At 36.3% G+C, this 26,780-nt stretch overlaps 3 protein-coding genes across 3 annotated transcripts in view; 1 reads left to right on the top strand and 2 right to left on the bottom strand.

Moving 5' to 3' along the window:
* Positions 1 to 477: 477 nt before the first annotated feature.
* Positions 478 to 10,763, bottom strand: LOC107569798 (F-actin-capping protein subunit alpha-1-like). The gene is made up of 9 exons (XM_016255954.1): positions 10,676 to 10,763; positions 6,876 to 6,939; positions 6,184 to 6,235; positions 5,839 to 5,902; positions 5,358 to 5,564; positions 5,164 to 5,243; positions 4,397 to 4,401; positions 1,639 to 1,760; positions 478 to 1,482 (listed from the first exon to the last, which is right to left on the bottom strand). The coding sequence occupies exons 1-9, from the start codon at positions 10,712 to 10,714 to the stop codon at positions 1,342 to 1,344; spliced, it is 774 nt and encodes a 257-aa protein (XP_016111440.1). The 5' UTR covers positions 10,715 to 10,763; the 3' UTR covers positions 478 to 1,341.
* Positions 10,764 to 11,719: 956 nt separating this feature from the next.
* On the top strand, positions 11,720 to 22,500 carry LOC107569804 (putative helicase mov-10-B.1). The gene is made up of 22 exons (XM_016255961.1): positions 11,720 to 11,926; positions 12,202 to 12,307; positions 12,525 to 12,682; positions 12,844 to 13,085; positions 13,186 to 13,441; positions 13,544 to 13,684; positions 13,802 to 13,964; positions 14,101 to 14,252; positions 15,670 to 15,840; positions 16,083 to 16,230; positions 16,329 to 16,490; positions 17,356 to 17,459; positions 17,628 to 17,725; positions 17,819 to 17,917; positions 18,023 to 18,134; positions 18,219 to 18,336; positions 19,771 to 19,962; positions 20,584 to 20,646; positions 20,742 to 20,867; positions 21,402 to 21,490; positions 21,825 to 21,937; positions 22,025 to 22,500. Exons 1-22 carry the CDS (start codon positions 11,808 to 11,810, stop codon positions 22,081 to 22,083), a joined length of 2,991 nt encoding a protein of 996 aa, XP_016111447.1. The 5' UTR covers positions 11,720 to 11,807; the 3' UTR covers positions 22,084 to 22,500.
* A 2,235-nt stretch (positions 22,501 to 24,735) lies between these two features.
* The window catches only part of LOC107569805 (rho-related GTP-binding protein RhoA-D), a 19,695-nt gene continuing 17,650 nt past the window's right edge, over positions 24,736 to 26,780 (bottom strand). The window contains exons 4-5 of the mRNA XM_016255962.1: positions 25,864 to 25,994; positions 24,736 to 25,470 (exon numbers count right to left, since the gene is read on the bottom strand). Of these exons, the coding sequence (XP_016111448.1) occupies positions 25,297 to 25,470; positions 25,864 to 25,994 (305 nt within the window). The 3' untranslated portion in view covers positions 24,736 to 25,296. The remainder of the gene's footprint in view (positions 25,471 to 25,863; positions 25,995 to 26,780) is intronic.

The following is a 26,780-nucleotide window of genomic DNA, read 5'->3' as shown; positions in this document are numbered from 1 at the left end:
ATTATCAACACTTGCCAAAAATATATATATATATAAAGTATAAACCTAAAAACTTAATTTCTGAGGCTGATGTACATGGGTATAAAGTACATTTTTTAAATCCTTTTTTAATAGCATAACCAAACAAATATTCTAGCAAATTGAGCAGGGGTGTAGAAATGCACAATTTAACTATTATATTTTAATGCACCAGTTACAGAATTTATTATAATTTGATGATGATGATAATCTCTTATGCATAACACGTTAACAAAATACATAATTAAAACAAAACCCAGTAATCCTTAAAATAATTATGAATATCATAATCAACAAATGAAATGATTCAGGGCCAAATTCCAGAAATTATGACGCATTACTAAATGACACAGAATCAAATTGACATCAGAGCATTTTAACATTATATATAATATTGTGACATTAAAATGATGTTACACCATATTATAAAAAATAATAATAGCAATAAAGTCAGTTTGGTGCAAATCATTTATTCCTCTGGGATCATATTTGTTCTTACATTTTGTAAAAAATAGTTAGCAATAAAAGCTAGGGTAGGAGGCTGAAGTGAGGGGTAACAAATATTTTGTGTAACTGCATACAGTATATATACCACTCTTAGACACCAGAGTACGACGATGGGACCATTTCTACACAGAACAATAACCCTGAAATGAATTACTGTACAAATACAATGCTCACTTTGGCACAACCCTCGCTGTGATCAACTGACAGCACATTCAAATGATGGCACCTTACAACATTGCTTTCAAAAAAGACCAACTGTTACGTTGGAAAACAAGATGGTGATGATAAACTGGTGTCAAGACATTCTTTATAACCAGCCAGAGAGCTTTGATGGGCTACACATTGATCAATTATATCTTATGACTCAAAGTAAAACTTTGAGTCGAGTTGCTAAAAAAAGTAAACAAAATAGACTCAATTGATCATATGGGCTAAGTGCAATAAAAAGTACAGTGTGTGTGTCAAGCATTGGGAATGCTGATCTAGGGGGTGAAGTAAGTGATAATAGGGGGGGTTATTTATGATGCTGTACACTGGTGTCATGGGAGGTATTTGTTCAATAGCAAAAACGTTTGCTAAACCCATTAAAACAAGCTTGCAGCCCTCCTACGATACAGAAAAGGAGGCAGTCTCTTCAGCTGAGGTCAAACTGTGGCTTCTGGAAAACAAACAAAAAAAAGGACAGACACATTTTTAGCACACTTCTTGAAGGACCTTCTCGCCTTGGCCCTGCCCTGGATTCAGGTTTAGATATGGGCCCCTCGTAGCTTGTCTCTTTGCCTGTAACGCGAGCAGGAGCGAAGGCATGCCGTGTGTCTAAGCGTTTTGCATCTCTTTGCCGATCTTGTAGCTGAGGATCTTGTTCCAGTCGATCTTGGTACGGGTGACAGGAAGCTGCCGGCGTAAGGCCTTGAAGGTGGTGTCAGACATGGTCTGGTAGTTCTCAGTGATGGCCGTCTGGAAGACAAACGGCAGGGGAAATCTCACTGTATGGTTCTTCACACCTTATAGATCTAATCAGGTAATATATAATAATTCATTTCTTCCTCCATCAAGACTAACATGCACTCGCAGTACTGTAAAATAAGGACTAACCAATCCAAATCAACAAACCTGATACTCGTTCTCAGCATTTTCGATGATTTTGACAAACTCCTTGGCAGTCTGTACCTCATTCTGTTGAAACAGAAGCACAAAAACGATCACTACATAACCAAAAGTGGCTAATTTGCTCACTCATAATTCCTAAAAAGAAGTTACAAAAGAATTTCAGAAATTGTAATTGTTTAGATTTTTTAGTGGGTTTAATTTTTTGATAAAAATATGGTTTTGTTATTTAATTTTGGTCAGAATGAAAAGGATTCACAGGGCAATTTCATATTTTACACTGTGAAAGAAAGCAAGCAAATGGCACTAGCACAACAAAATTAAAAGGAAAAGGAAGAACATCAGGTGTTTAACTGATGGTTTATCTAAATTAGCATTCTCATGTTGCCATAGTAAGCTTTGGGAAATTGGGAAAAGAGATTTGTAGTGACATTTTGAAGCTAAATGAAGAGTATATTTTGGCAAGCCAAACTGTACATCCAACATTCACAATTATAATTAATACCAATTAAAGAAAAAGGCTTAGTAAAGAAAATCCACTCGAAATGGCGTTAATATAAATTACAGTTCAAAAGTTGGGGTTTGGTAATATAATAAATATACAGTAAAATCAGTAATATTATGAAATATTACAGTTCAAATGATCCGTTTTCTGTTTGAATATATTTTGACACTTACATCGTCGTCGCATTTCGTGCGCCACTGATAAGGCTGTCGCATACCAACATTTTTTTGTTTAAATTCAACGAATATTTGAAATTCGTTTTTTTTTTTACAGCCCTACTAGATACAGTAGGGTCATGATCTGGGTGGAGGCAGAGCTCATTCCACACATATAAAGGTCATATATCATACTTGGAACAAAGCCGGTAACTGCGTCAGGCATACAAAACAGAGTGAACAACTACTGTGGTTTTTAATGTGTTAAGATTACCAGACAAAAGTCTAGTAACGCCTAATTCTTTATTATTCCACAGTTTAGTGCAACAAGCTTTCTCTCAACCAACTTCAATGGGTGCATCCTGGGAAATCACACATATTCAGACTGTACATTTTTCTCATGGGGACGTAAGGTATTTTCAGCATTTACAGGGACTAGTCTGCGATTTTATTGCTGTCCAAATCAAGGATGTTGGTGTTTTTCTCCAACCACTCCTGTAAAAATTCAGTCAAATTACCTAGTGTTTTTTGACAAACACCAAGGTCATGTGGAAATTTCTCTGAAAATGATTGGTAAATGTACGTACATTTTAAATGGAAACCGTTTACAAGAACAATATTATGTCTAGGGATGCGCCTATCCGATATTCATATCGGGTATCGGCTCCGATAGTGCTATTTTTCTTGGATCGGGTATCGGTCAGAGAAGGCCGATACAAATCCGAGATTTTTTATTTTTTTTTCGATTGTGCAAATTATTGTTACTTAAATAGTCTCTAGATACTAGGGCTGTCAAAATGACTTTTCCACTGAAATATGAGCAAAATTCTAATTATATTTGAATTTAAAAGGCATAATTTCAGTTAGGGGAAAAAAGCTTTTGGCTTCTCTCCTGAGGCCACAAGAGGGCGCATCGAGCAAAATATTATGCAAGTTTCTTCAAAGCATAATAAAATAACATGACTATCTCTGAAAAAAATGCATAATGTTTATAAACCATATATAATTAATAAAGTTGCTTAAACAATTAGAAAAAAACCCAGCACCATGCATGTATGTATAGTTTAATACAAAGGACCAAAAACCAATCACAAAGAGTGGGCTACTTTCTTCATTTAAAAACATGAGATAGAGTGGGATGGGGGAAAACCGGCATAAAGTCTTGAGACATGTTTTTTTAAAAGTTGAACTTACATTAATTTTACATGGCTTTCTAAACATGCCGCTCTCTTGTGCAACGCTGATAGACGCCCCGCTAGAAAATGTGATAAATATTCGTTCTGTGTGAACGGCTTGGTTTCAGTTTCGCCGTAAACAACATATTCGCAACACTGATGCTCTCGTTTTCTGCTATATATTGAATGAACAACGTAGTAGCAGCGCCGCATCTAGTGGGTTCAACTGGATAGGCTACGGCGTCAGGCTGTGACGTCATCATTCTGCACACCGGATGTGCACATTGTAAGCGCTTCGTGCTCATAGACTGTATAAAAACAGTTTGTGCTGCACTGTATTTGTTTTGTCCTATCGTATCTATCATATGTTGTTGCCTTATTAAAAAATATGCTATAGATTCAAAAGAAATGTATTTAAATTTTATAGTATATAAATGACACTTACATCGTCGTCGCATTTCGTGCGCCACTGATAAGGCTGCCTGACGACTGACGCATACCAACATTTTTTTGTTTAAATTCAACGAATATTTGAAATTCGTTTTTTTTTTTTACAGCCCTACTAGATACAGTAGGGTCATGATCTGGGTGGAGGCAGAGCTCATTCCACACATATAAAGGTCATATATCATACTTGGAACAAAGCCAGTAACTGCGTCAGGCATACAAAACAGAGTGAACAACTACTGTGGTTTTTAATGTGTTAAGATTACCAGACAAAAGTCTAGTAACGCCCAATTCTTTATTATTCCACAGTTTAGTGCAACAAGCTTTCTCTCAACCAACTTCAATGGGTGCATCCTGGGAAATCATACATATTCAGACTGTACATTTTTCTCATGGGGACGTAAGGTATTTTCAGCATTTACAGGGACTAGTCTGCGATTTTATTGCTGTCCAAATCAAGGATGTTGGTGTTTTTCTCCAACCACTCCTGTAAAAATTCAGTCAAATTACCTAGTGTTTTTTGACAAACACCAAGGTCATGTGGAAATTTCTCTGAAAATGATTGGTAAATGTACGTACATTTTAAATGGAAACCGTTTACAAGAACAATATTATGTCTAGGGATGCGCCTATCCGATATTCATATCGGGTCTTTGGAGTGTTACAAGCTCTTGGTGCACAAAGAAGATCTGTAAATTTGCAAAGACTAAAGTCTCAAATCCAAAGAGATATTCTTTATAAAAGTTAAGAGTTAACCACGCCTACCTAAAATGGCTCGTTCGAACACGCCCCCACATATCTACCATTCGGCCAATCATAGCACACCTTGCTTTTTCAGACGATGAGCTTTGTAAAAATCGATTTTTAAGAATTTTTTGAGTTTCAAAAAGGCAGGGCATAGAGGAGAAACAATAATGTACAGTATGTGGGAAATATTGTGTTTTTTTTTTTTTTTTTACTTTAAACCGCATAAACCCATTTCATTACAACAAATACACCAAATAATGTTCTTTTTAGCAGCATCATATGACCCCTTTAACTCTCTGAATATCATCAGTTACGTTAACAACCCATCAGCCTGCGCCATCTAGTTTCATGACTAAACGTATATAGTTAACTAAAGTTTAAACGAAATAAAATGAAATAAAATGTATTTAAATAATAAAAAACTTACATTTATCTTATTTCAGCCAGTTACATTTTCATATAGCTTAAGTACTAAAATAACAAAAACTGATAAAGAAATTACCAGAAATTTTTAGGCTGAAACTGATGACCCTCAATACAGGCAATGATGGTTTGCTGTCCCTCGATGGTTTTCCCATAAACCTAAAAACAATACAAGAATATGTCAGCAAAAATGTGGCAGAAAACACACTCACACTTAGAAACTGCTTTATTAAGCTATTCCTTTAACAAATGAAAATGCTTTAGTGAACTCACAGTGCAGACTCCAGTGGGGTAATGGTCTTTGACGTACGCCCTCAGAGCTTCGTCACAAGCATCCCTCCACGGCCTGAGGGCCGCCTCACCCTCATGAGACTGTGGTTCACTTGCCTCTTTCCTCAGGTGGTCAAACTTGAACGACTGTTTCTTACGAGGGTCAAAAAACCGGCCATGACCAAGGTCTCCATGCTCTGTGATCAAAACCTGCAGTTTGGAAGCAGTTTAAGTACAATTTAATACAACATTCAGTTTAAATGGAAACTTCTTTCCAACCGTGGAAAGTTGTAGAAATTTTTTGGCTATTGAGGCTATTATATATTAAGGTGACAAAAAGTTGTTTGAGAGGCAGTGCTTGTTTCAACATCAGTTTCTTTGGAATAATGTGTACTGGTAAACTGTGCACAATATGACCATGTGAATGTATGTTAAGAAATTAATAAGAGTCTATTTTAACTTCAACAGTAACTGTTATAATCACCTGATCTTCACTTCCATCAAGTTTCGCAGGTGTGAACTGATCCATGTTGTACTGGGCAAAGGCTCTGTCACAAACAGAAAAAATGTTTCATAAAATTTGATCTCATCTAAACAAAGGACTTTTGATAAAGCCACAAAGCTAAATATATCACTTCTCCATAGATCTATTCATATAGTGAAGGGGAATCTAAAGTGAAAGAGACACTGATAACTAGTTGCGTACTCATGGCATCTGTTGAAGAGAATCTAGATCTATTTTGCTTGCAGAAAACAGGCTTATGAAGGAGACAGGGAAGATAGTAATACAATATGCATTCATATACTGTAATGAATACAGGCTACTCACTGAGCCGCCCCTTCCCTGAGCAGACTGTCACTATTGAGCAGTAGCCGCACATCTGAAACCAAAGAAAAGACGTCATGTGATATCATGAAAACATTATGATGTCAGCTATTCATGTTGTGACATAAAAATATAATGTAATTCCTCCTAACATACAGTATACTACTGTTCAAAAACTTGGGGTCAGGTAGAATTGTTTTGTTTTTGAAAGAAATTAATACCATTTATTCAGTAGGACGCATTAAATTGATCAAAAGTGACAATTAAGACATTCAAAATGCTACAAAAAATACTTTTTATTCATCAAAGAATCCTGAAAAAAATTTTATGTAATGGTTTCCACAAAAATATGAAGCACCACAAGTCAACATTGATAATAATAATAAAAAAAAATGTTTCTTGAGCAGCAAATCAGCATATTAACAAGATTTCTGAAGGATCATGTGACACTGATGGCTGGAGTAATGATGCTGGATGTAATTCAGCTTTGCATCACAGGAATAAATTACATTTTAAAATATATTAAAACAGAAAACTGTTAAATTGTAATAATATTTCACATATTACTGTAACCTTGGAGAGCATAAGAGACTTCCTACACAAACATTAAAAAAATATTACCAACCCCAAACTGTCTGAATAAGTTATTGTTTGGTCTTTTTGATGCCTGTATACATGTTGCATGAATATTTTACCATTGAAGACTTCGTTGAACTCTCCAGGGGGAGCATGGATGATAAAATTTGCAGCAATGCGGACCTGAGGAAAACAAAAGTACTAATGAAGATAACGTGAGCAGTGTTTGCACATGCAAAACTCACTACAGATGTGTCCGTGTTTACTCAAAACCTACGCTTGCAGAAAACATCTAACACTTCAAAACTAACCAAGAAAAACGGTCATGTTCAAGAATAGGTGGAGTGGTGTCATGCATACACAAATTATTTTTAGGAACCACAGCCTTTCCAAAGACTCTTAGAGCCAAAAACAACTTAAATTCCGTATTTCAGCTAAATGAAGGTGGTATTATCGAAAACAGGTCAAATGCTGCCTGTGACGATACATTGAGCCCTCTCTGTGTCACTCCTTAGAAGGCTGCAGAATTGAGGCTTTTCTTAGCAGTGCACATGTAAGCATTAAGGGCCAGTGACACTGAGTCCAGCTCTGGCTCCATGGCTGTTTCCCATTCTGGACCATTCCAGCACTCCTGAACGTGGAAACTAGTGTTGGGTGATATGCTCAGTTTTCACATCGTCAGCCTGTGAGATCGTCGATACACGATATTATCGTGCTAATTTATGTAATTATTTACTTCGTTTCATTGCGAGAACGTGAAACAACAGCCTAACGTTTTTAATATGACTGAATTTGTATTTAACATGATAACAAATTAATAGAAACATCGTAAGTTACTAATTATAATGCTTACATTCCCTCAGTTACTCAAAAAGCAGCTAATGTTGCAGAAAACGAGCAAAGAACATTACATTACCAAAGAACATCATCACAAGCTCAGTCTAGCGCGAGTTTATGCATTTTAAAAACACTCCCGTTAAACTCAGTGAATCTACACTATATGATGAATAAATCTCTTATACTTACATCGCACGTACATCTGCACTTTGTTGTTTATAATGAGAGAATTTGCGAGTCAGAATTCAGTTAGTGCGCGCTGACCAACAGAACTCCGCTGTTTCAGTGATGACTCATCTGAACGCCTCTGATTGGCCATTGCATTCATAAGCTCAGCATAATCGTGTGTGATTGGTTAGAATGTGCAATACTGTAAAAACGCGAAGAAATATAATGCAACAAATAAGCCCTAATATTAATTAGATAGTATTACTAGCCTGATAATAATAATAATAATAATAATCATCGTCTTGCTATCGTCAAAGGCATCAGCCACAGGCGATATCTCTGTCTATCATCGATACACGATACTATCGTCGATACACGATACTATCGTCTATCGGCACAACCCTAGTGGAAACCTCAACAGGGTCTGTCTTCACTGACAAACCAGTGACAATAACAGACCAACAACAAACAAATACTGTAAAGACCTCCTGTATAGTCATGCTTTAAATTAGAATAAATAAATCACAACGAAAATAGCCAATTTGCTGGTTGTTATTTGGAAATGCAACATAATGGTTTAAATCAATTTGCAGATCTGAAGGAAATGTGATACTACTTATACATCATATAACAACTTTAAATTCTGTGTAAAGTCTAGATGTTATCTTATCTAGGATGTCTACAGTTCTATTTCTCCAAAACACTCATTGAATCACAGCTAAAATGTGTGCAGAAAAACCATGTTTTTCTGATGGGTGCCATTTCCTATATTGTTTTTCACAAATACGCAAGGAAAAAACAGCTATATAATTCTGTTGTCACTGAGACAAACCTAAAATCTATCATTCAAAAGTTTGGAGTCAGTATTTTTTTTTTTAAAGTAAAAAATTAATACTTTCATTCTGCAAGGATGCATTGAATCGATCAAACGTGACATTAATCAAAGGATTTCTATAAGGAAATTGTTTCCGCAGAAAATATTAAAAAGTGCAATGTTTTTCAATTTTCATAATAGTCAAAAATGTTTATTGATCACCAAATCAGCATATTAGAATGATTTCTGAAGGATCATGTGACACTGAAGACTGGAGTATTGATGCTGAAAATTCAGCTTTGCATCACAGAAATAAATTAGATTTTAAAATGCATTACAATAAAAAAAAAATATTCTAATAATATTTCACAATATTAATATATTTATTATAAATGCAGTCTTGGTGAGTAAAAGAGACTTTTCAAAAACATTTTAAAAAATCTTACTGACCCAAAACTTTTCAACGGTAGTAGAAAAAGTGTATAGTTTATATAAATAAATATTAAAAAAACACCATTTTATGAACAGTAAGAAATCAAAATGGCCAGTAAATGATACAGCATGTGTGTGAAAAAGAGTTTTGTAAAGTTTTCTTGCATGATAGCATTTCTAAACCCTAAATTCAATCTGTATGTAGAAAACAATCACAAGAAGATGACAAAAATATTTGCCATTCTTGGTTTCCCTGACTAGTCACATGTTCAAACAAGTACTGCAAGTAAATGAGGGGAAATCAATGCATTACTGTAGTTGCATTAACAACTGGCACACACAATAATAACTGACAGAATATAAATGCCTGCAATTGATGAAAATCTACAAATCACTCAATCTATAAAAAAAACCCCAGCATTTTCTGATGCTATACTAAAATAAAAAAAAATTTGTAGTTGAATTCTCCATCTTGTTCACTTTTAGTAGGAAGGAAACTGCTCAATTACCAGAAAACAGCTTTCAATTAATATGACAAAAACATCTTAAGACTATCAAATTATACCAATACTAATTAATGTGTTTGACACTTATGCTCAATATTTTCCTATAAGTATGACTAACAATTGAATTGTTTTAGGTGTTTTTTTGTGTGTGTTTTGCTCCCACTGGTGTGCTAAACAATATATCAGTGGAATCTAAATATCACATCTACCCAATCTTGAGTAGTTTGCAGCTGCAACAAGTTTTCCACATCTAAGCATTTCTGAAATGCTTCTTTCCACCTTCAACTGGCCTCAACACGACTGTTTCGACTTTGCAGAAGCGGAGGGGCGAGTCCGCACATTAGAACAGCCCATGACTGGCAGCGGCTCGGTAGCAGAGGGTGAGGGCGTGAGACAGGAAGAGCCGCTCGCATGTAAGAGCATGCAGAATGAGGGCTGGGTCACCGACACTCAGCTGAGAATACAAACAAGACCAGAGCTGAGGTTGCGCCCCTGTTTTAGGGCAAAGAAAACACTTCCCCTTGATCTCATTACATTAATCTAAAACGACAAATTAAATGTAGCCATTTACATGCAGGATACTATTAGAAACAATACATAGCAACAAGAGAAAACTGATCTTAAATAAGTTTTATATGAAAAGTAATAAAAAAAATAAAAAAAAATTAACTTAGTCATGAGAGACTAAGTTGTGACAAATTATTATAAGTGCATGGACGCAAATATATACGATTTTTTTTTATAATGTTGTCTAAATTAAGTTGTTAATCTTGATGAAGTGATTTTTTCCTGATTTGGATGTACCAGTCCAAGCCTCTAACAGTCGGTAAACTCAATACTACTTTCAATGTTGATGTGAAACCGCAAATATGATCTAATATAATACATTTTCTACATACAATAGTTAACTATTAATAATATTAATCTCAGTCACCATCAACACAGTCTAGCGTCTATGAGGAGTGCGTTCATCGATTAGATCGAGTTTCAGTTAGCTTGCTAGCTTCCTTAGCACGCTCTTCATCGCGGATTTAGACAACTCTATAACATCCCATGCGCGTAATAACATTTATGACATGTTTATGACAATATATAAGTTGTACACATCCCAATAACAGAGAAGGGAAAATCAACCAGGAAGCCTGAATCGATAACCACATACCTTCTCCTCGTCGGAAAGCTGTTCTTCAAAGTCCGCCATCTTGGCTCAACTGGACCTGCCCTGTCAAACTGCATGACGGGAAAACAATCATAAACATGACAAAAGAGTTCAAAATGACATATTTACGTACTTAACATTATATTTAGCTATTGAGGTTTGTCTATTGCACTTTGTGTGCTGAGAAAATATGTTTTCTCACTGACCCCACGGATAAAATGTTTTTCATAATATTTTGAATCAAAACAATGAATCAATGCATTTTGATACAAAGTTATAAACCATTACTGAATCAAAATGTGTCAAAAAATTGTTTCAAAGTCATTTGTATCATCCTTTACACTATTATAACCTGTAGGCGTAGAAGATCTTGTTTGTTTATTTTATTTTGTCTCCTGTTTATGATCTTGAATTCCTATTATACACGTATATTGTTTGTTGCTCTCAATACAAAGTATTTTTAAAAAGCCTCTCTATAAGTATGATATACCAAATATTTATTCAGATTTATTTTCTTTTGTATGTGTTTATAATACTACAATTATAAACAAATTTAACTTGCTTTAACTGTTCATATTTAATGCCTACATTTCCATTATATATTCCTCTACTCAAAAATTGAATCAAGCCATATTTGGTTATGCATACACTAAAAGACTACTGGCATATTCATGTTTCTCTGATTTGACGGAAATAGAAATGTCTGATTTATATGTTCTAGATGTACCAATCCTCATTGAGTTTTGAATTAAATAACCCCTTCCAGATAATTCTCTATCCATGAAAAGTGCCGCTCCTCTGTGGATCTTACGTAACGCAACGGATTTAGGGAGTGTCACTAAATTGTATTTCTCATTATGAAATTTGTTGACCGTTAACTGCGCAATGTACGCAACAATTGACTCATTTTATGTTTAAGCCGTTTATGGATTGATTCAGCATTCGAGTAGTCAAGTAATTTATATAAATAGAAAAGAAAATGTCAGGCTCCTTCGTTTAACACCTAATGCGATCATTTACGGATGTACCCTTGCTTGGTCACCGTTATACAGCGTACTGTCAAGTTTCGATTCCGGAATCGCCTGGTCCAGAGACCATTCAAAACATAAAGTACTGACATACAAACAACAGCACGATGCCTTCTCTCAAAACAACATACGAAGTAGGGCTTGACTTCCTGGAGTTTCTGGGGCAGAGGATCTCGAAAACAGACAGAAACGAGCTTCGGGATATTTACAACTTTGAGTTCAAAAGGTTTGTAATTGTGACTCAGAGTCACCTGCTCAGTGTCTGGCACATCTGTTTTACAAGATTCATTCATGTCAGGTTTTGCTTTATTTTGTCTTTGTATCTGAAAAGTCTGGAATAAAACATAGTGTGCCATTGATTTATGATTGTTAGTGTGTGATATATATATATATATATATATATATATCACTGTCCTGGTTCAGCATGTCTCATTCTACATTGATGCAATAGCCTTGTTTTTCCAGGTTGAACTTAGTTGCATGTGATTGTTTGCTTTTCAGGGATGGAAGCAAAGAGCCCGCATTTTCCAATGTGATCAGAGCCTTAGTATGTTGCAATAAAGCCACTATAAGGAATGGAAAAGTTATATTTCAGTGGAAACCTAAGGTTAGAGCGAACAGTGAATGTTAATAGGCTTAAATGAGCCTATTCGTGTCTTTTAATTCATTTCTGTAAGTTTTGAGATCTGCCAGTGTACTCATAAATGTGACACACTGATTAACTAATGCATGAAGCCATTTCATTTTGAATGTTAAGCAAAGAAGACAAATCATATGACATTTTCTTGTCTCTCCTCCTCCTCATTATTCTCCTCCTCTGACAGGTGCGTGTGTACTACTGCGATCAGTGGAAGTCCTTCACACAGCAGAACACCAGCACATCGGCCCCAGAATCTGTCCCAGCATCCTCTTCCCCCAAACCTGTCCTGACCCCGAAGAGGAAGCTTGCTTCAGAAATCCTCAACAAACTCAAAATGAAACGGTGACCGTCAGAGATACAATTCGGCCTGTTTGTGTCCAACTAGGAAAAACAAGATTGCCAGTGTGAAAAATTAATCATGTGAATGTGATCACAGGCTTCCCTTCTCAGTGGCACATTTCACTTAAAAAAAAAACTCATTGTCATGTGTGTCTCTCTTTTAGAGCTGAACTCATCAAAGACAAAGGAGGTGTTGAAATAACCTCTGACCCCAAGGCCACCAAAGGGAAGGTTACGTTCATCATCAAGGAGCAGGGGAAGCTGTTTGTGGTGAAGTTTCACATCGTAAACCGTGGCGAGAGCTGCGTGTACTTCACATACTACACAGCTCTGCACAAGATGCGCTGCTTCACTCTCGTAGATGAGAGGAGAGTGAACCGAGTTTCTCCTCTTCTCCTCTGTCCAGGTGAGAAAAATACTGAGACTCTCATCTGATAGATAGATAGATAGATGAACAAATGAAATAAGATGCTCACAAAAACGTCAAATTGATGTCTCTCTGCTAGGTGAGAGTTATGTTGTTGAAGTGCATTACAAAGTCCACCATCATGGACACTTTCCAGCCACCATGTACTTTGAGTTCTGCCCAGAGGCAGATCCTCCAGGTACTGCTAAGCCCTTCTGCATAGTCCGGGAACTGGAGGCAGTGGTTCAGTCTGGGCTAGCTGAGACATTGGGCCCAGAGAGTCCATATAACCCCAAACAGAACAGACGACTCCGACCGGAGAACAGGATTCTGGAAGAAGGGGTACCACCTGAGAGGTTAGATCTATCTATCTGTCTATCTGTCTGTCTGTCTGTCTGTCTATCTATCTATCATGCTCAATACTGTTGAATCACTTTTCTACGTTGTATTTTTAATAGTTTCATCACACATGTTCTGAGGATTATGGTGAAGTTGAATCAATATCATTACCCAGACTACTTGAAAAAGTTGGCCAAACACAAGCTGGAGGACTCCGAGCGCCTTTCACCCCTAGTAAGACAGCATCTTCGCAGAGTGAGGCAAGCAAGCATGGACTCTTTTAGAGCAAAGAAATTGTGTTGATGTACTGATGTTTAAAGATAGTTATACAGCTCTCTCTGAGTGTGCGTTGGTCACTGACGTGTGTATGTTCTCAGGCAAGTGCTGGACACTCAGCTATGCATGAAGAACTACAAGGAACGCTTTCACCTCCTCCTAAACCTGGAAGAGATTCAGATGGAGGTGGACATCAAGAAGTACGATCTCTACGGCAAGACCATGTCCCTCGACAAATCAAACAAAAAGTTGCTCATTCTCAAAGTGAGTGAGAAGCACAATTATCTAACACCAGATGTGTTCTTATTCATGCCAGATGTTGCTACAGATATCATGATGTCAGTCACAATTTTAGGACAGATTTTTTTTTCTGATGACTTTGTCTCTGTTTTTAACTCAGGTCCCTGGGGTGGCAGAAAACAGACCGTCCGTACTACGTGGAGATAAGATGAATGTCTGTTTGTCAGAGGACAGGAACCAGCCCATCACTGTCTATGAAGGCTATGTCCATAGTGTAGAACTTGAGAGAGTTAAACTCGGCTTCTCCAAGACGTAAGAATATTTCAAACAGTGAGAACATGATACATAGCTTTCATGAATAGTAACCACATTGTAACATGTTTTTAACAAGTTTTTGTATTAAAGACCTAATTTTATTTATACACTACTGTTCAAAAGTTTGGGGTCAGTGAAATTTTTATTTGTTTTTTAGTTTTTTTCAGAAATTAAAGGGTTAGTTCACCCCAAAATGAAAATTCTGTCATTAATTGCTCACCCTCATGTTGTTCCAAACCCGTAAGACCCGTTCATCTTTGAAACACAAATTAAGATATTTTTGATGAAATTTGAGAGCTCTCTGACCCTCCCATAGACAGCAACGCTACTGTAATGTTCCCAGGTCCAGAAAAGGACATCGGTAAAACAGTCCATGTGACATCAGTAGCTCAACTTCAGTTTTGCGAAGCAACGAGAATACTTTTTGTGTCCAGAGAAAACAAAAATAACATAATTTATTTAATTATTCACCCCCGAGTTACGTCTTCCGCCATTTTGGAGAGTACCCAAAAGCGCGCGCATGAACGTAATCTGCGTAATCAGCGTTGTTTACACTTGGGGGATGTGTGCGTATGCATTGTGATACTCTCTAAAATGGCAGAAGACGTAACTCGGGGGAGAAGAATTGTTAAATAAATTGTTTTTTTTGTATTCTTTGCGCTCAAAAAGTATTCTCGTAGCTTCGCAAAACTGAAGTTGAGCCACTGATGCCACATGGACTGTTTTACCGATGTACTTACTACGTTTCTGGACCTGGGAACATTACAGTTGTATTGCTGTCTATGGAGGGTCTGAGAGCTCTCCGATTTCATCAAAAATATCGTAATTTGTGTTCTGAAGATGAACGAAGGTCTTACGGGTTTGGAACAACATGAGGGTGAGTAATTAATGACAAAATTTTCATTTTTGGGTGAACTATACCTTTAATACTTTTATTCAGCAAGGATGCATTAAATTGATCAAAAGTGACATTAAATACTTTTATAACATTACAAAAGATTTCTGTTTCAAATAAATGCTGTTCTTTTTAACAATCTATTCATTAAAAAATCATGGTTTCCACAAAAATATTAACCAGAACAACTGTTTTCAACATTGATATTAATAAGAAATATTTCTTGAGTATTTTAGATCAGTATATTAGAATGATTTCTGAAGGATCATGTGACACAGAAGAATGAAGTAATGATGCTGAAAATTCAGCTTTGCCATCACAGGAATAAATTACATTTGAATAAATGTATTATTTGTAACATTGTAATAATACATTGTTTTTGCTGTATTGGTAATCAGATACATGCAGACTTTTCAAAAACATATATATATATATATATATATAATTGTTATATTATTTCAAACGAATAGCAGACCGTCTTCTTTAAGAACATGAAATATTTTGGTTCTGTGTTTGTAGGCTTCTCCAGAAGTTTGTCAAAAATCTGAAGTTCAATGTGGAGTTCAACATCAATCGCTTCCCCATAAGGCTTCAGCACAGGGCGGTGGAGCTGGCTTGCCAGCACAGACTGGGAGATGTGTTATTCCCCTCTGATAAGGGCACTGGACACACTGCATTACCACACCTCAGGTTTGCATGCACACACACACTCACACACGGCACTTTATGAACAGCTACAGTACATCCGCGCATGCACATATGTTAGGAATTTCATCTTTGATGATTTCAAGATGACAGGAAGTTCCTGAGGAACACAAAGATAGTGTAACTTGAGCTATATGTTTCCCTGTGTAAAATAAGAAAAAGAAGGGTGGACTCTTTGGTCCTCACTCTGTGTGTTTTTATCAAACATTACTGTGCTTGTCCTCCAGCATGTTCAACAAAGATTTAGAGAACAACCCTGAGCAGAAGGCGGCAGTGCAGCATATCCTGTCAGGCACATCCAAACCAGCACCTTACCTGATCTTTGGACCCCCTGGCACAGGCAAAACTGTAACAGTGGTGGAAGCCATAAAGCAGGTAAAGACAATCATAAGGACTACTTCATTAATGTGTTTATTGTAGCCTTAAACAGCCATGTGACACATGACTTGGTATTTGTTTGTTTGCTGCATCAGGTGAATAAATCCAAGGCCACAACCCATATCCTAGCCTGTGCTCCCTCAAACAGTGCCGGTGACCTCCTGTGTGAGAGGTTATTAGGATATGTGGATGCTCATCGCCTCTACCGACTCTGTGCCCCTAGTAGAGATCTGCGCACTATACCACAGAAACTGCTGGTAAGACATATACATGGGGTGTGTCCAGAATGACATACTACCATTTAAATTGTATTTTTTAAGTATGTAGTATGGGCAAGCGGCAACCTTCCGGTCTCTCTCGTGAATCTAACACGGAAGTGACTAAAACTGCAATTCATCGACCGGACTGCTAGAGACTGGCTCCAAAAGGGAGTCAGTCCCATAGACTCCCCATGTTAAAATGCCCAAATTTACAGCAGAAAAAAATATGTTTACAACCTGAACCAAAACCACAAAAAGTGGTTTTGGTCTATATAGCTAATTTTGCCCTTCATGACAACTGTAAGGAGATGAATTTTTTTATAGCTCATCCATTTAAATTACACTGAACAAAATTATAAACGCCACACTTTTGTTTTTGCCCCCATTTTTCATGAGCTGAACTCAAAGATCTAAGACTTTTTCTATGTACACAAAAGGCCTATTTCTCTCAAATATTGTTCACAAATCTGTCTAAATCTGTGTTAGTGAGCACTTCTCCTTTGCCGAGATAATCCATCCCCCTCACAGGTGTGGCATATCAAGATGCTAATTAGACAGCATGATTATTGCACAGGTGTGCCTTAGGCTGGCCACAATAAAAGGCCACTCTAAAATGTGCAGTTTTATCACACAGCACAATGCCACAGATGCAATTGGCATGCTGACTGCAGGAATGTCCACCAGAGCTGTTGCCCGTGAATTGAATGTTCATTAACTATAACAATTTTATTTATTTATATATATATATATATATGTATATTGACTCACATTTATCTAAGAGATTAACTATATTACTTTATTGAAATATCTGAAAATTATTGTCATATAAATACACTCATATTCAAATATCTGTTCCCTATAGAAACACAGTAACTGGAATAAGGATCACAACAGCTTTATACTCCCATCTAGAAAAGATCTGATGGACCGCAGTGTCATTGTTGTTACTCTGGTCACCGCTGGAAGGTACAGCAAGCTCATTCGTAACAGTAATATAGCACCTGAAACTCGGGCCATTCTGGTTGTGCACAGTTCCATAATAGTCCTGTCATATTCTCTGTCAACTTACTTTGTGCTAGCTGGGATGTTCTGCTCTGCTGGCTAAAAATGAATATCTATTTGTGTGTTCTTCAGGCTCGTATCAGGAGGTATTGCTAAGGGACACTTCACACACATTTTCATCGATGAGGCCGGACAAGCCGTGGAGCCTGAGTGTATCATCGGGATCGCGGGTAAATGAGGAAAGGTTGGGAGAGGAGAATGAGAACTTGAATTAGAAGAACAGATTGTTCATTTCTACATTGCTCTTTCTCTCTCTGCCCAAGGTTTGCTCGATCCTGTGAAGGGCCAGCTGGTTCTGGCTGGAGATCCTCAGCAGCTGGGCCCCATTCTGAGATCTCCACTGGCACAACTGCACGGACTGGGTACTCAAAGATACTTCCGTCATATTTTACATTTATTCCTTCTTCTTAAACTCAGCTAGAGTTCAGTCCTAAAATATATTTTTAATACCTTGTGATATGAAACAGGTCAGTCCCTCCTGGAGAGGCTGATGACACAGAACGCTCTCTATCAGAAGAGCCAGGATGGTCATTCTGGATATGACACCCGCTTCGTCACCAAACTTCTGCGCAACTACAGGTACCGATCTTTTCTCCCATCAGTTTTTAATGTCAAAAGTGTTGACGGATAACTTATTGTCAAGTTCTTCTCATCCCATCCCAGGTCTCATCCCGCCATCCTCAAGATCCCCAACGAGCTCTTCTATGAGAATGAGCTGCAGGTGTTTGCGAACCAGATGGAGCGGGAGGCCTTCTGTTGCTGGGAGCATCTCCCTAAGAAGGTACCAGACCACTGGGTTTTTTTGTCTGACAAAGATGTAAGAAGCAAAGAAATGTGCTGTTTTTGTAGATAGTCGAATGTTCAAACAGAATCAGTCTTCCCAAAATATACTGAACAAACTATAAAATGGCTACATCTATGTAGAGCTGGTAGTCCTACAAAAAATAAAGGTTCCAAAAGGTGGGTTTTCACAGTGATGCCATAGAAGAACCATTTTTGGATCACCAAGGAACATTTCAGTGAACAGTTCTTAAAGTGCCCCTATTATGGATTTTTGAAAATTACCTTTCATGCAGTGTGTAACACAGCTCTAAGTGAATGAAAACATCCTGCCAAGTTTTAAATCTGAAAGTGCACCGTGTATAAAGTTACTGCCTCTCAAAAGAAAGAGTTGACTCTGAATCATTGAAACGAGTCATTTTTAAAACGAATCCCAAGCCGTTTCATGTTGACGTAGACATGACACATTAGCATATTGCCCGCCCGCTTGTTGGTCTTTTCGCATTGGTCTGAATGAAAATGCAAATTCATTCTTTGCCACTAGGTGCCGCTTCTGGAGCGGTAAAATAGCTGATTCCCCTGGTAACGCTGTACACAAAGCAGCACTGCGCTCACAAACGCTGCTTTATCAGACATTACAGGCAGGATGAAATTAAAATGAGACCAATCGGACCAATCACCGCAGATTAGCGTCACACAAAGGAGGGGTTTGGAAAAATGAATCGTTAAATGAATCGTTTGGGAGTCGTTGAGCAAGTAAGGTAAAAATAAATGCATATTATAAGACAATGAAAGTGTTTTTTGACCTTGCATGTTTGTTGACATCTGTTGTTGGGGACTCCCAAAACCATAATGTGAACCTTTCATAAACCATAATAGGGGCACTTTAAAAGAACAATATTTTTTAGTCTGAAGAACATTTAATAATCTAAATAACCCTTTTCCATTATTAAGAACCTTGAACGGTTCCATAGCCAATAAAGAACTTGTATTTTTAAGAGTGTAGTTGAGTTATCTATGTTTCTGTGCTTTATATGTGTGTCAAAGTATCTGTCACGGAGGTGAAATTCAGGGGGGTGAAAGGAGGAAGCTGACCTTGCATGCATGTCAACCTGTTGTTGGGGACTCCCAAAACCATAATATGAACCTTTCATAAACCATAATAGGGGCACTTTAAAAGAACAATATTTTTTAGTCTGAAGAACATTTTAATAATCTAAATAACCCTTTTCCATTATTAAGAACCTTGAACGGTTCCATGGCCAATAAAGAACCTGTATTTTTAAGAGTGTAGTTGAGTTATCTATGTTTCTGTGCTTTATATGTGTGTCAAAGTATCTGTCACGGAGGTGAAATTCAGGGGGGTGAAAGGAGGAAGTTGCTAATGTTGTACAATGAATGAATAAAGCACTTTTCTTGTTTCTGTAATGTACAGGGATTTCCTGTCGTGTTTCATGGAGTGATGGGGAAAGATGACAGGGAGGCCAACAGTCCTTCATTCTTCAACGTGACTGAGATCGAGGTCATCGTCAGCTACCTCAACAAGCTCATGCAAACGCAGGGCAAGAAAGGCCTGCCAAAACTCAGCGCCAATGACATTGGCATTATCACTCCTTACAGGAAACAGGCAAGACTTTGTGTTGTAAAATTAGCTTATAATAAGTAATGAATAAAATGTCGAATTTTAAGTCCTGAAGAACCTGTATTTTTAAGAGTGTAGTTGAGTTATCTATGTTTCTGTGCTTTATATGTGTGTCAAAGTATCTGTCACGGAGGTGAAATTCAGGGGGGTGAAAGGAGGAAGTTGCTAATGTTGTACAATGAATGAATAAAGCCCTTTTCTTGTTTCTGTAATGTACAGGGATTTCCTGTCGTGTTTCATGGAGTGATGGGGAAAGATGACAGGGAGGCCAACAGTCCTTCATTCTTCAACGTGACTGAGATCGAGGTCATCGTCAGCTATCTCAACAAGCTCATGCAAACGCAGGGCAAGAAAGGCCTGCCAAAACTCAGCGCCAATGACATTGGCATTATCACTCCTTACAGGAAACAGGCAAGACTTTGTGTTGTAAAATTAGCTTGTAATAAGTAATGAATAAAATGTCGAATTTTAAGTCCTGTTGACTTAAAATTGGATTAAACACTTTTATAGCTATTTCATCCAAAAAGAAAAGGTAAAAAAAATAATGTAATAAATTAAAACCCCTCTTCACTCTTTAACAAAAGATTTTTTTTTTTTTCATTTAAGGTGGAAAAAATTCGGAAAGCTCTGAACACTGTGGCAGAGTTGAACAAATGGAAAGACATCAAGGTTGGCCTGTGATTTTTATTTATTCATTCACTTCTTTTTCTCCCAATATTGCCTGTCTGAGCTCATTTATGCTTTTCATTATTTGGTTCATGTAGGTGGGGTCAGTGGAAGAGTTTCAGGGTCAAGAGAGAAAAGTCATCGTAGTTTCTACCGTCCGTAGTAGCGTCAACTACGTCAAGATGGACCAAGACTTCAACATTGGCTTCCTCTCAAATGAGAAGGTCTATAGTTCATTTCTATTGGATAAGTTGGTTATGCACCTTATTGCAATTTGTAATGCAGTAAATCAAGTGTATACGCTTATACACTACTGTTCAAAAGTTTGGGGTTTGGTAAGATTTTTTATGTTTTTTTATGCTCATCAAGGCTGTATTTATTTGATCAACAGTAATATTGTGAAATATTATTACAATTTAAAATAGATGTTTTCATATATTTTAAAATGCAATTTATTCATGTGAAGCAAATCTGAATTTTCAGCATCATTATTCCAGTGTCACATGATCCTTCAGAAATCATAATATGATGATTTGCTGCTCAAGAAGCATTTATTATATAGTCTGAACAAGTGCTACTGGTTGGACTTTGTGTAATCGAATACCAGTTGTTTTAGCTAGAAGAATAAAAGTTGACAAGTTTATCACAGAAGCTCATAATGAGAGCAATAGATGTCAAAACATGTTTCTGACCATCTGTTTGGACTTAGATTAGAGAAATGATGCCATGCTGTAGTAAAGCCCTTCTGTTGCCCACAGAGGTTTAATGTGGCCATGACCAGAGCCAAAGCCTTGCTCATTGTGGTGGGAAACCCAGTCATCCTAAGCAAGGATCCTACTTGGCAGAGGTAAGACTTAGTTATGTATGTTCCTCTAAGGAACTTAACCTGTCGCGGACCCAATGGCAACTAGGCCACTTACAAAACCATCTTGAACTTACAAACCATCTGATTGGCTGCCAACATCTTTTATAACATACCATATTGGCATTTCTTATACAAAACAATGAGCTAGCTTTACACTGGCCTTATGCCCAAGAGGAAGAATCGAACAATTTTTCTTACAGTTATATTTAGAAGCACTGCACACAAGTTTTGGACTGTGATTGATACTTGATTTTGTTTGTTCGTGGATTTGAAAAGTCTGTTGGAGTAGTTCATTAATGTGTATTCATTTGTGTAGGTTTATCAGGTACTGTGAGCTCGAGCAGGGCTACACTGGCTTTGACTACAAGGATGCTGAAGGAGAGGAGGATGTGGTCAGCCGGCTGGCGTCTTTAAAAATCAGTTCTGATGGTATGCAGCCTTATATAACACTTTCATATCAGAAGTGTAACTATATTATGTTCTCGTATGACTCATTGTGCGTGTGTGTGCGTCTAGATATAGACGAGAGCCCACTACAGCAGCATGTGCATCCAGAGTGGAGATCTGAACAATGAGGACCAGATTTAGAACAATCAAATGAGACCATCAGCTTACATCCAGGTTAAATGGGGATTCAAATTTTATCAGTAAAACAGAACTGACAAACTCGTTTTAATGTTGATTTCTGCTAGTTAAACAATGCAGATGAATGATTCAATTCCTAATTCAGCAAAACAGTCCATTTAAATGCTACGAAGTTAACACTGGAGATATTTTAGCAGTTGGACAACCTGATGTTAACTAGTCACTAGTCAACACTGTATTTTTATTAATGCTTCATTTCTTTCATTTAAACAGCTACATCACTGAAAATGCAGATTTACTCGTTTTCAAATGCTTTTTTGCACTTTACTGCTGTATTTTACTGAAAGTAATTAATCGAAAATGTTTCTAGCAAGTAAAAATGGCTATTAAAAACAATATAAAAACAATACTGTCCTAGTTTTTACAGATTTGTCAATGCAAATTATGGCAATATATATCGTTAGCTTTTAAGTTTTTTATTAGTTTATTTTTAGAAAAAAATGTTTAAAGAAATGTTTTATGTATATATATATATATGTATTATGGTGTTATTAGAATATTTTATGTAATGCATTAATCGAAAATGTTTCTAGCAAGTAAAAATGGCTATTAAAAACAATATAAAAACAATACTGTCCTAGTTTTTACAAATTTGTCAATGCAAATTATGGCAATATATATCGTTAGCTTTTAAGTTTTTTATTAGTTTATTTTTAGAAAAAAAATGTTTAAAGAAATGTTTTATGTATATATATATATATATGTATTATGGTGTTATGATTAGAATATTTTATGTAATGCATGACTTTGGTTGAATTGGTTTTTGTTAACGATGCTGGTATTATTTTGTATGTAGTACTTAAAATTAGGCAGAAAAGTCTTGGCAAATATAGCAAAATAACTATTTTTCAATAGTAAATGATCCAGCATTTGTAAGATGGGTTGCTTCTCATTGCATGTTATTTCACACAAAAGGAAAAAGTGCAACGTTTTTTGTTTCAAAAAAATAGTTTATTAACATAGGTTGGTTTCACTTCATTCAAACATTTACTACTAGTCCCGTTTGCAAAGCATTGTTGCTATGAGCGCTCATTAAAATATAGATTAATAAATCATATTTAATACTTCCAGAAAAAAGGAAGAGACCATATGAACACACAGCAGATTGATCTTAGAATCTAAAGAGGAGCTCTGTATACTAAGACTGGTCGCTGTAGTAATTTGCTCATGCAGACGATGACTTTACAACGGACATGGGTCTGTTCTCACATCCGCATCGAGAATTTCACAAATCAGTACATTAAAAAAAGATAAAGAACATGTTCCTCTTTTATTAGCAGGTAGTGTGTACTTGTTCTAATGGGATGCTCCTTGTATGCACTGTACAGTCAGTGTTTTAATAATGCCCTGTTTAAAAATAGTGTTCTAGGTGGTCAAGAATTATACAGATGGTTAGTCTATATAAAACAATATATATAAAATGTATGTGTGTGTATGTATACACACACACACATCAGAGTGCTATATATATATATATATATACACACACACACACACACACATAAAATAAACCCAAAAACTAAATGATAATTACTGCATAATTTATTTATATATTAATTATTATTACTGTATATTATATTTTAAAATATTTTATAATTTTAGTTTTTTTATATATATATATATATATAAATAATTTTTTTAGATAATTTTTGAATTAAATTAGAACATTTTCCACCCAAATCTTTTATATATATATATATATAATGCAAACTATATCCTTTTTTCTTTTCATTTTTGGGATGACATATGACCCAAGACATGGTCTTTTAAATTTTTTGTGCTTTTCACCCTCTTTTTTTTCATTAGCAGAGGGAAACCGAGCTACTCCGTGCTAATGAATTCAATGCTCATTCAAACAGTCAACACAGACAGGAAACACGGGGGTGGATTTATGTAGTGTCGCTAATTGACAAGTGGAAGTGACATCACTATATGGATACTACACCGGCGAATAAAATCTACAGAACTTTTTCCAGAAGCAAAGCTCTGTATAATTAGCTACGGTTTTTCTCCAAACCCGGATGGCCCGAACACCTCATGATTTACTGGCATGCAACATTACAACACTGATCGCAACAAAACGTGTGCATGCACATAAACATTCATCTCAACCCATACGCATTAAAGACCCATAACTAAAGGCACACAATTCTGTGGGAAAAGAAAGGCACTCAAGGCCTCTTCTAACTAATATACATTTGCTAGCAATTGGATTGTGTATTTATTTGACGTTTTGCAGTGCTAAAATCCTAATAAGTGATTACAACTTAAAAATATGTAATGTTTTCATTAACAATACTCAAGCATGTGTCCTTTAAACCGGCTAATGTGAGGACAATACAGTCAGATTATGTGACAGCATGAGCTCAGCCCAGATATTCGAGACCGGTTCAACCAGTTTAGTATTTATAGAGCTCCATGTGCATGTATGTGTGACAAATAGGGTCATACAAATAAAATACGTCACATTCCTAATTGGCAGTTCGTTTTAGACGTGACTGAGCCTTCAAATTACATGTAATAACTATTTATTTGGGGATTGAAAGATATATGCATAATCAAAATTATTGGAGATTTAAAAAAAAATACATTTAAAAACAGTTACTCATTTCTAGAAAAGTGTGTAAAGTCAGAGAAGCTCAAAACTAGCACTTTACCGGAGTACATTCAAATTGTGGAGGGAATGGTGATGAAGGCACTGATTTTATTACCAAATTCTGTACTATTAAGATATTTCTACATGGTTATATTAATTTATATTACAATAATATGAAAACCAGACTCAGCTACAATGATCAATTGTTAAATGTGCAAAAACACAATACCGTTACAACTGATGTCATCCGTACAGTACTAACTGAAGAAAAAAAATGTGTATTCTGAAAAACATTGTGCCATAAAGGAAAACTAAATCAAGACATATAATTTCCTGATCTAACCTGCCTTTCTACCCAGACTCTGTCCAATGAATGCACATTTTATTCACATTCCTCCATTTCCCATCTGTTGGTTTGCATGAAATGTGACATACAGTCCAGTGTATTTATGTTGTTTGGTCAAAAACTTTTCTTTTTTTTTTTTTGTGGAGTTTGGTATTTCATGGTCATTATGGAGATCATTCTGGAAAAGACCGGAAAGTTCTCTCACAGCAGCAAGCAGCCGCTCCTCTTCTTCCTCTTGCGGACTTGCAGCGCCGCCCTGGTGGCCATTTCGAATACTTCCCTCACGCCATCCTTCGTCTTAGCTGAGCATTCCAGGTAGCCGAAGGCGCTAATGCGATTGGCCATGTCCCTGCCCTCCTCCGGTTTAACTGGCTCCTGCAAAACAGATGAGTTGGAACTGAATCATCACATGCAATAAGATTTCGAAACAAATGACTGTTTAAACTTTGTGAATGATGGACATCAGAATCACATAGCACTGTCTGCAGCTAAAGGCCGACTTATGACATACAATGTCAATTCTGCTCACAAAATGGATTGATTTAACGGAGGCCATCTGCCCAGATTATCAAACACAATCGCTGACACATTATTTGGGGGGCAAGGCACGCTAGCATCAGTCACTGGTTATTAGAGGTCGGACTGATTGTATGAGGAGTTTGACAAATGATAATGATCAGGCCTTCTAGAGTGGCAGTAACGCTAGCTGCTAAGAGCTTTTTAATGGGACTCCCCAAAGTGGTGGTGCGGCCGGCCTCGGAAACACACCTGCTTCATCTTAGTCAGCTCTCTCCGTGTGTGGTCATCATTCCGCAGATCCTTCTTATTGCCCACGAGGATTATGGGAACGTTTGGGCAGAAGTGCTTCACCTCCGGTGTCCACTTTTCTGGGATATTCTCTGAGAGATCACACACATTAAAGATTCATTACATTCAAATGAAGGAAAACAAAAACACATTGGAACTGCTATATACACACACAGAAAATGTACATAAATTAATAAAAAAGTAACAAGATGGTGTTTTCAATCTATCTTTCAAACTAATATAAAACGCACACACACATACATGTATATAGAAAATGTAAATTGGATAATTTATATAAAATGTGCATGAATTAAAATAAAAATCATAATGTAATATAATATGAGAGCGTTTCCAAACTTTTAAATATACAAGAATAAAATATTGATAATATATATAAAATGCATACACATGTATTTATGTGTGTGTGTATATATATATATATACACACACACACACACATTTCCCCAAAGTTTCTCATGTACATGAAAATTTTATATATATATATATATATAATATTTATTTATTTTTATTCAGTTGTATTTGAAAGAAAGAAAGCTATTATATTGATTCAATTTTATATAAATAAATTATAATATATGTAGTATAAAACAAATTGTATAAAATATATATATATATATACACACACACACATACATACATAAAATGTAATACATGTATGTATATGTAAATATATACAGTGGGTACGGAAAGTATTCAGACCCGCTTACATTTTTCACTCTGTTATATTGCAGCCATTTGCTAATATCATTTAAGTTATTTTTTTCCCTCATTAATGTACACACAGCACCCCATATTGACAGAAAAACACAGAATTGTTGACATTTTTGCAGATTTATTAAAAAAGAAAAACTGAAATA

The sequence above is a fragment of the Sinocyclocheilus grahami genome, unplaced genomic scaffold (genome assembly GCF_001515645.1).
Source record: "Sinocyclocheilus grahami isolate Dianchi unplaced genomic scaffold, SAMN03320097.WGS_v1.1 scaffold1382.1, whole genome shotgun sequence".
NCBI classification, from domain to species: Eukaryota; Metazoa; Chordata; class Actinopteri; order Cypriniformes; family Cyprinidae; genus Sinocyclocheilus; species Sinocyclocheilus grahami.
Note: the sequence above shows the minus strand (reverse complement) of the source record. Positions and strands in the feature narration are given on the sequence as shown.

Excerpts from the sequence above, each read along its gene's own strand:
- LOC107569798 (XM_016255954.1), bottom strand. The coding sequence starts at position 10,714 with ATGGCGGACTTTGAAGAACAGCTTTCCGACGAGGAGAAG. Across the intron at positions 5,903-6,183 it reads CTCAGGGAAGGGGCGGCTCA|AGCCTTTGCCCAGTACAACA; the intron begins GTGAGTAGCCTG and ends TGTTTGTGACAG. Across the intron at positions 5,244-5,357 it reads ACCCCACTGGAGTCTGCACT|GTTTATGGGAAAACCATCGA; the intron begins GTGAGTTCACTA and ends TATTGTTTTTAG.
- LOC107569804 (XM_016255961.1), top strand. The coding sequence starts at position 11,808 with ATGCCTTCTCTCAAAACAACATACGAAGTAGGGCTTGACTTCCTGGAG. Across the intron at positions 13,965-14,100 it reads AAAAGTTGCTCATTCTCAAA|GTCCCTGGGGTGGCAGAAAA; the intron begins GTGAGTGAGAAG and ends TTTTTAACTCAG. Across the intron at positions 18,337-19,770 it reads GGGAGCATCTCCCTAAGAAG|GGATTTCCTGTCGTGTTTCA; the intron begins GTACCAGACCAC and ends TGTAATGTACAG.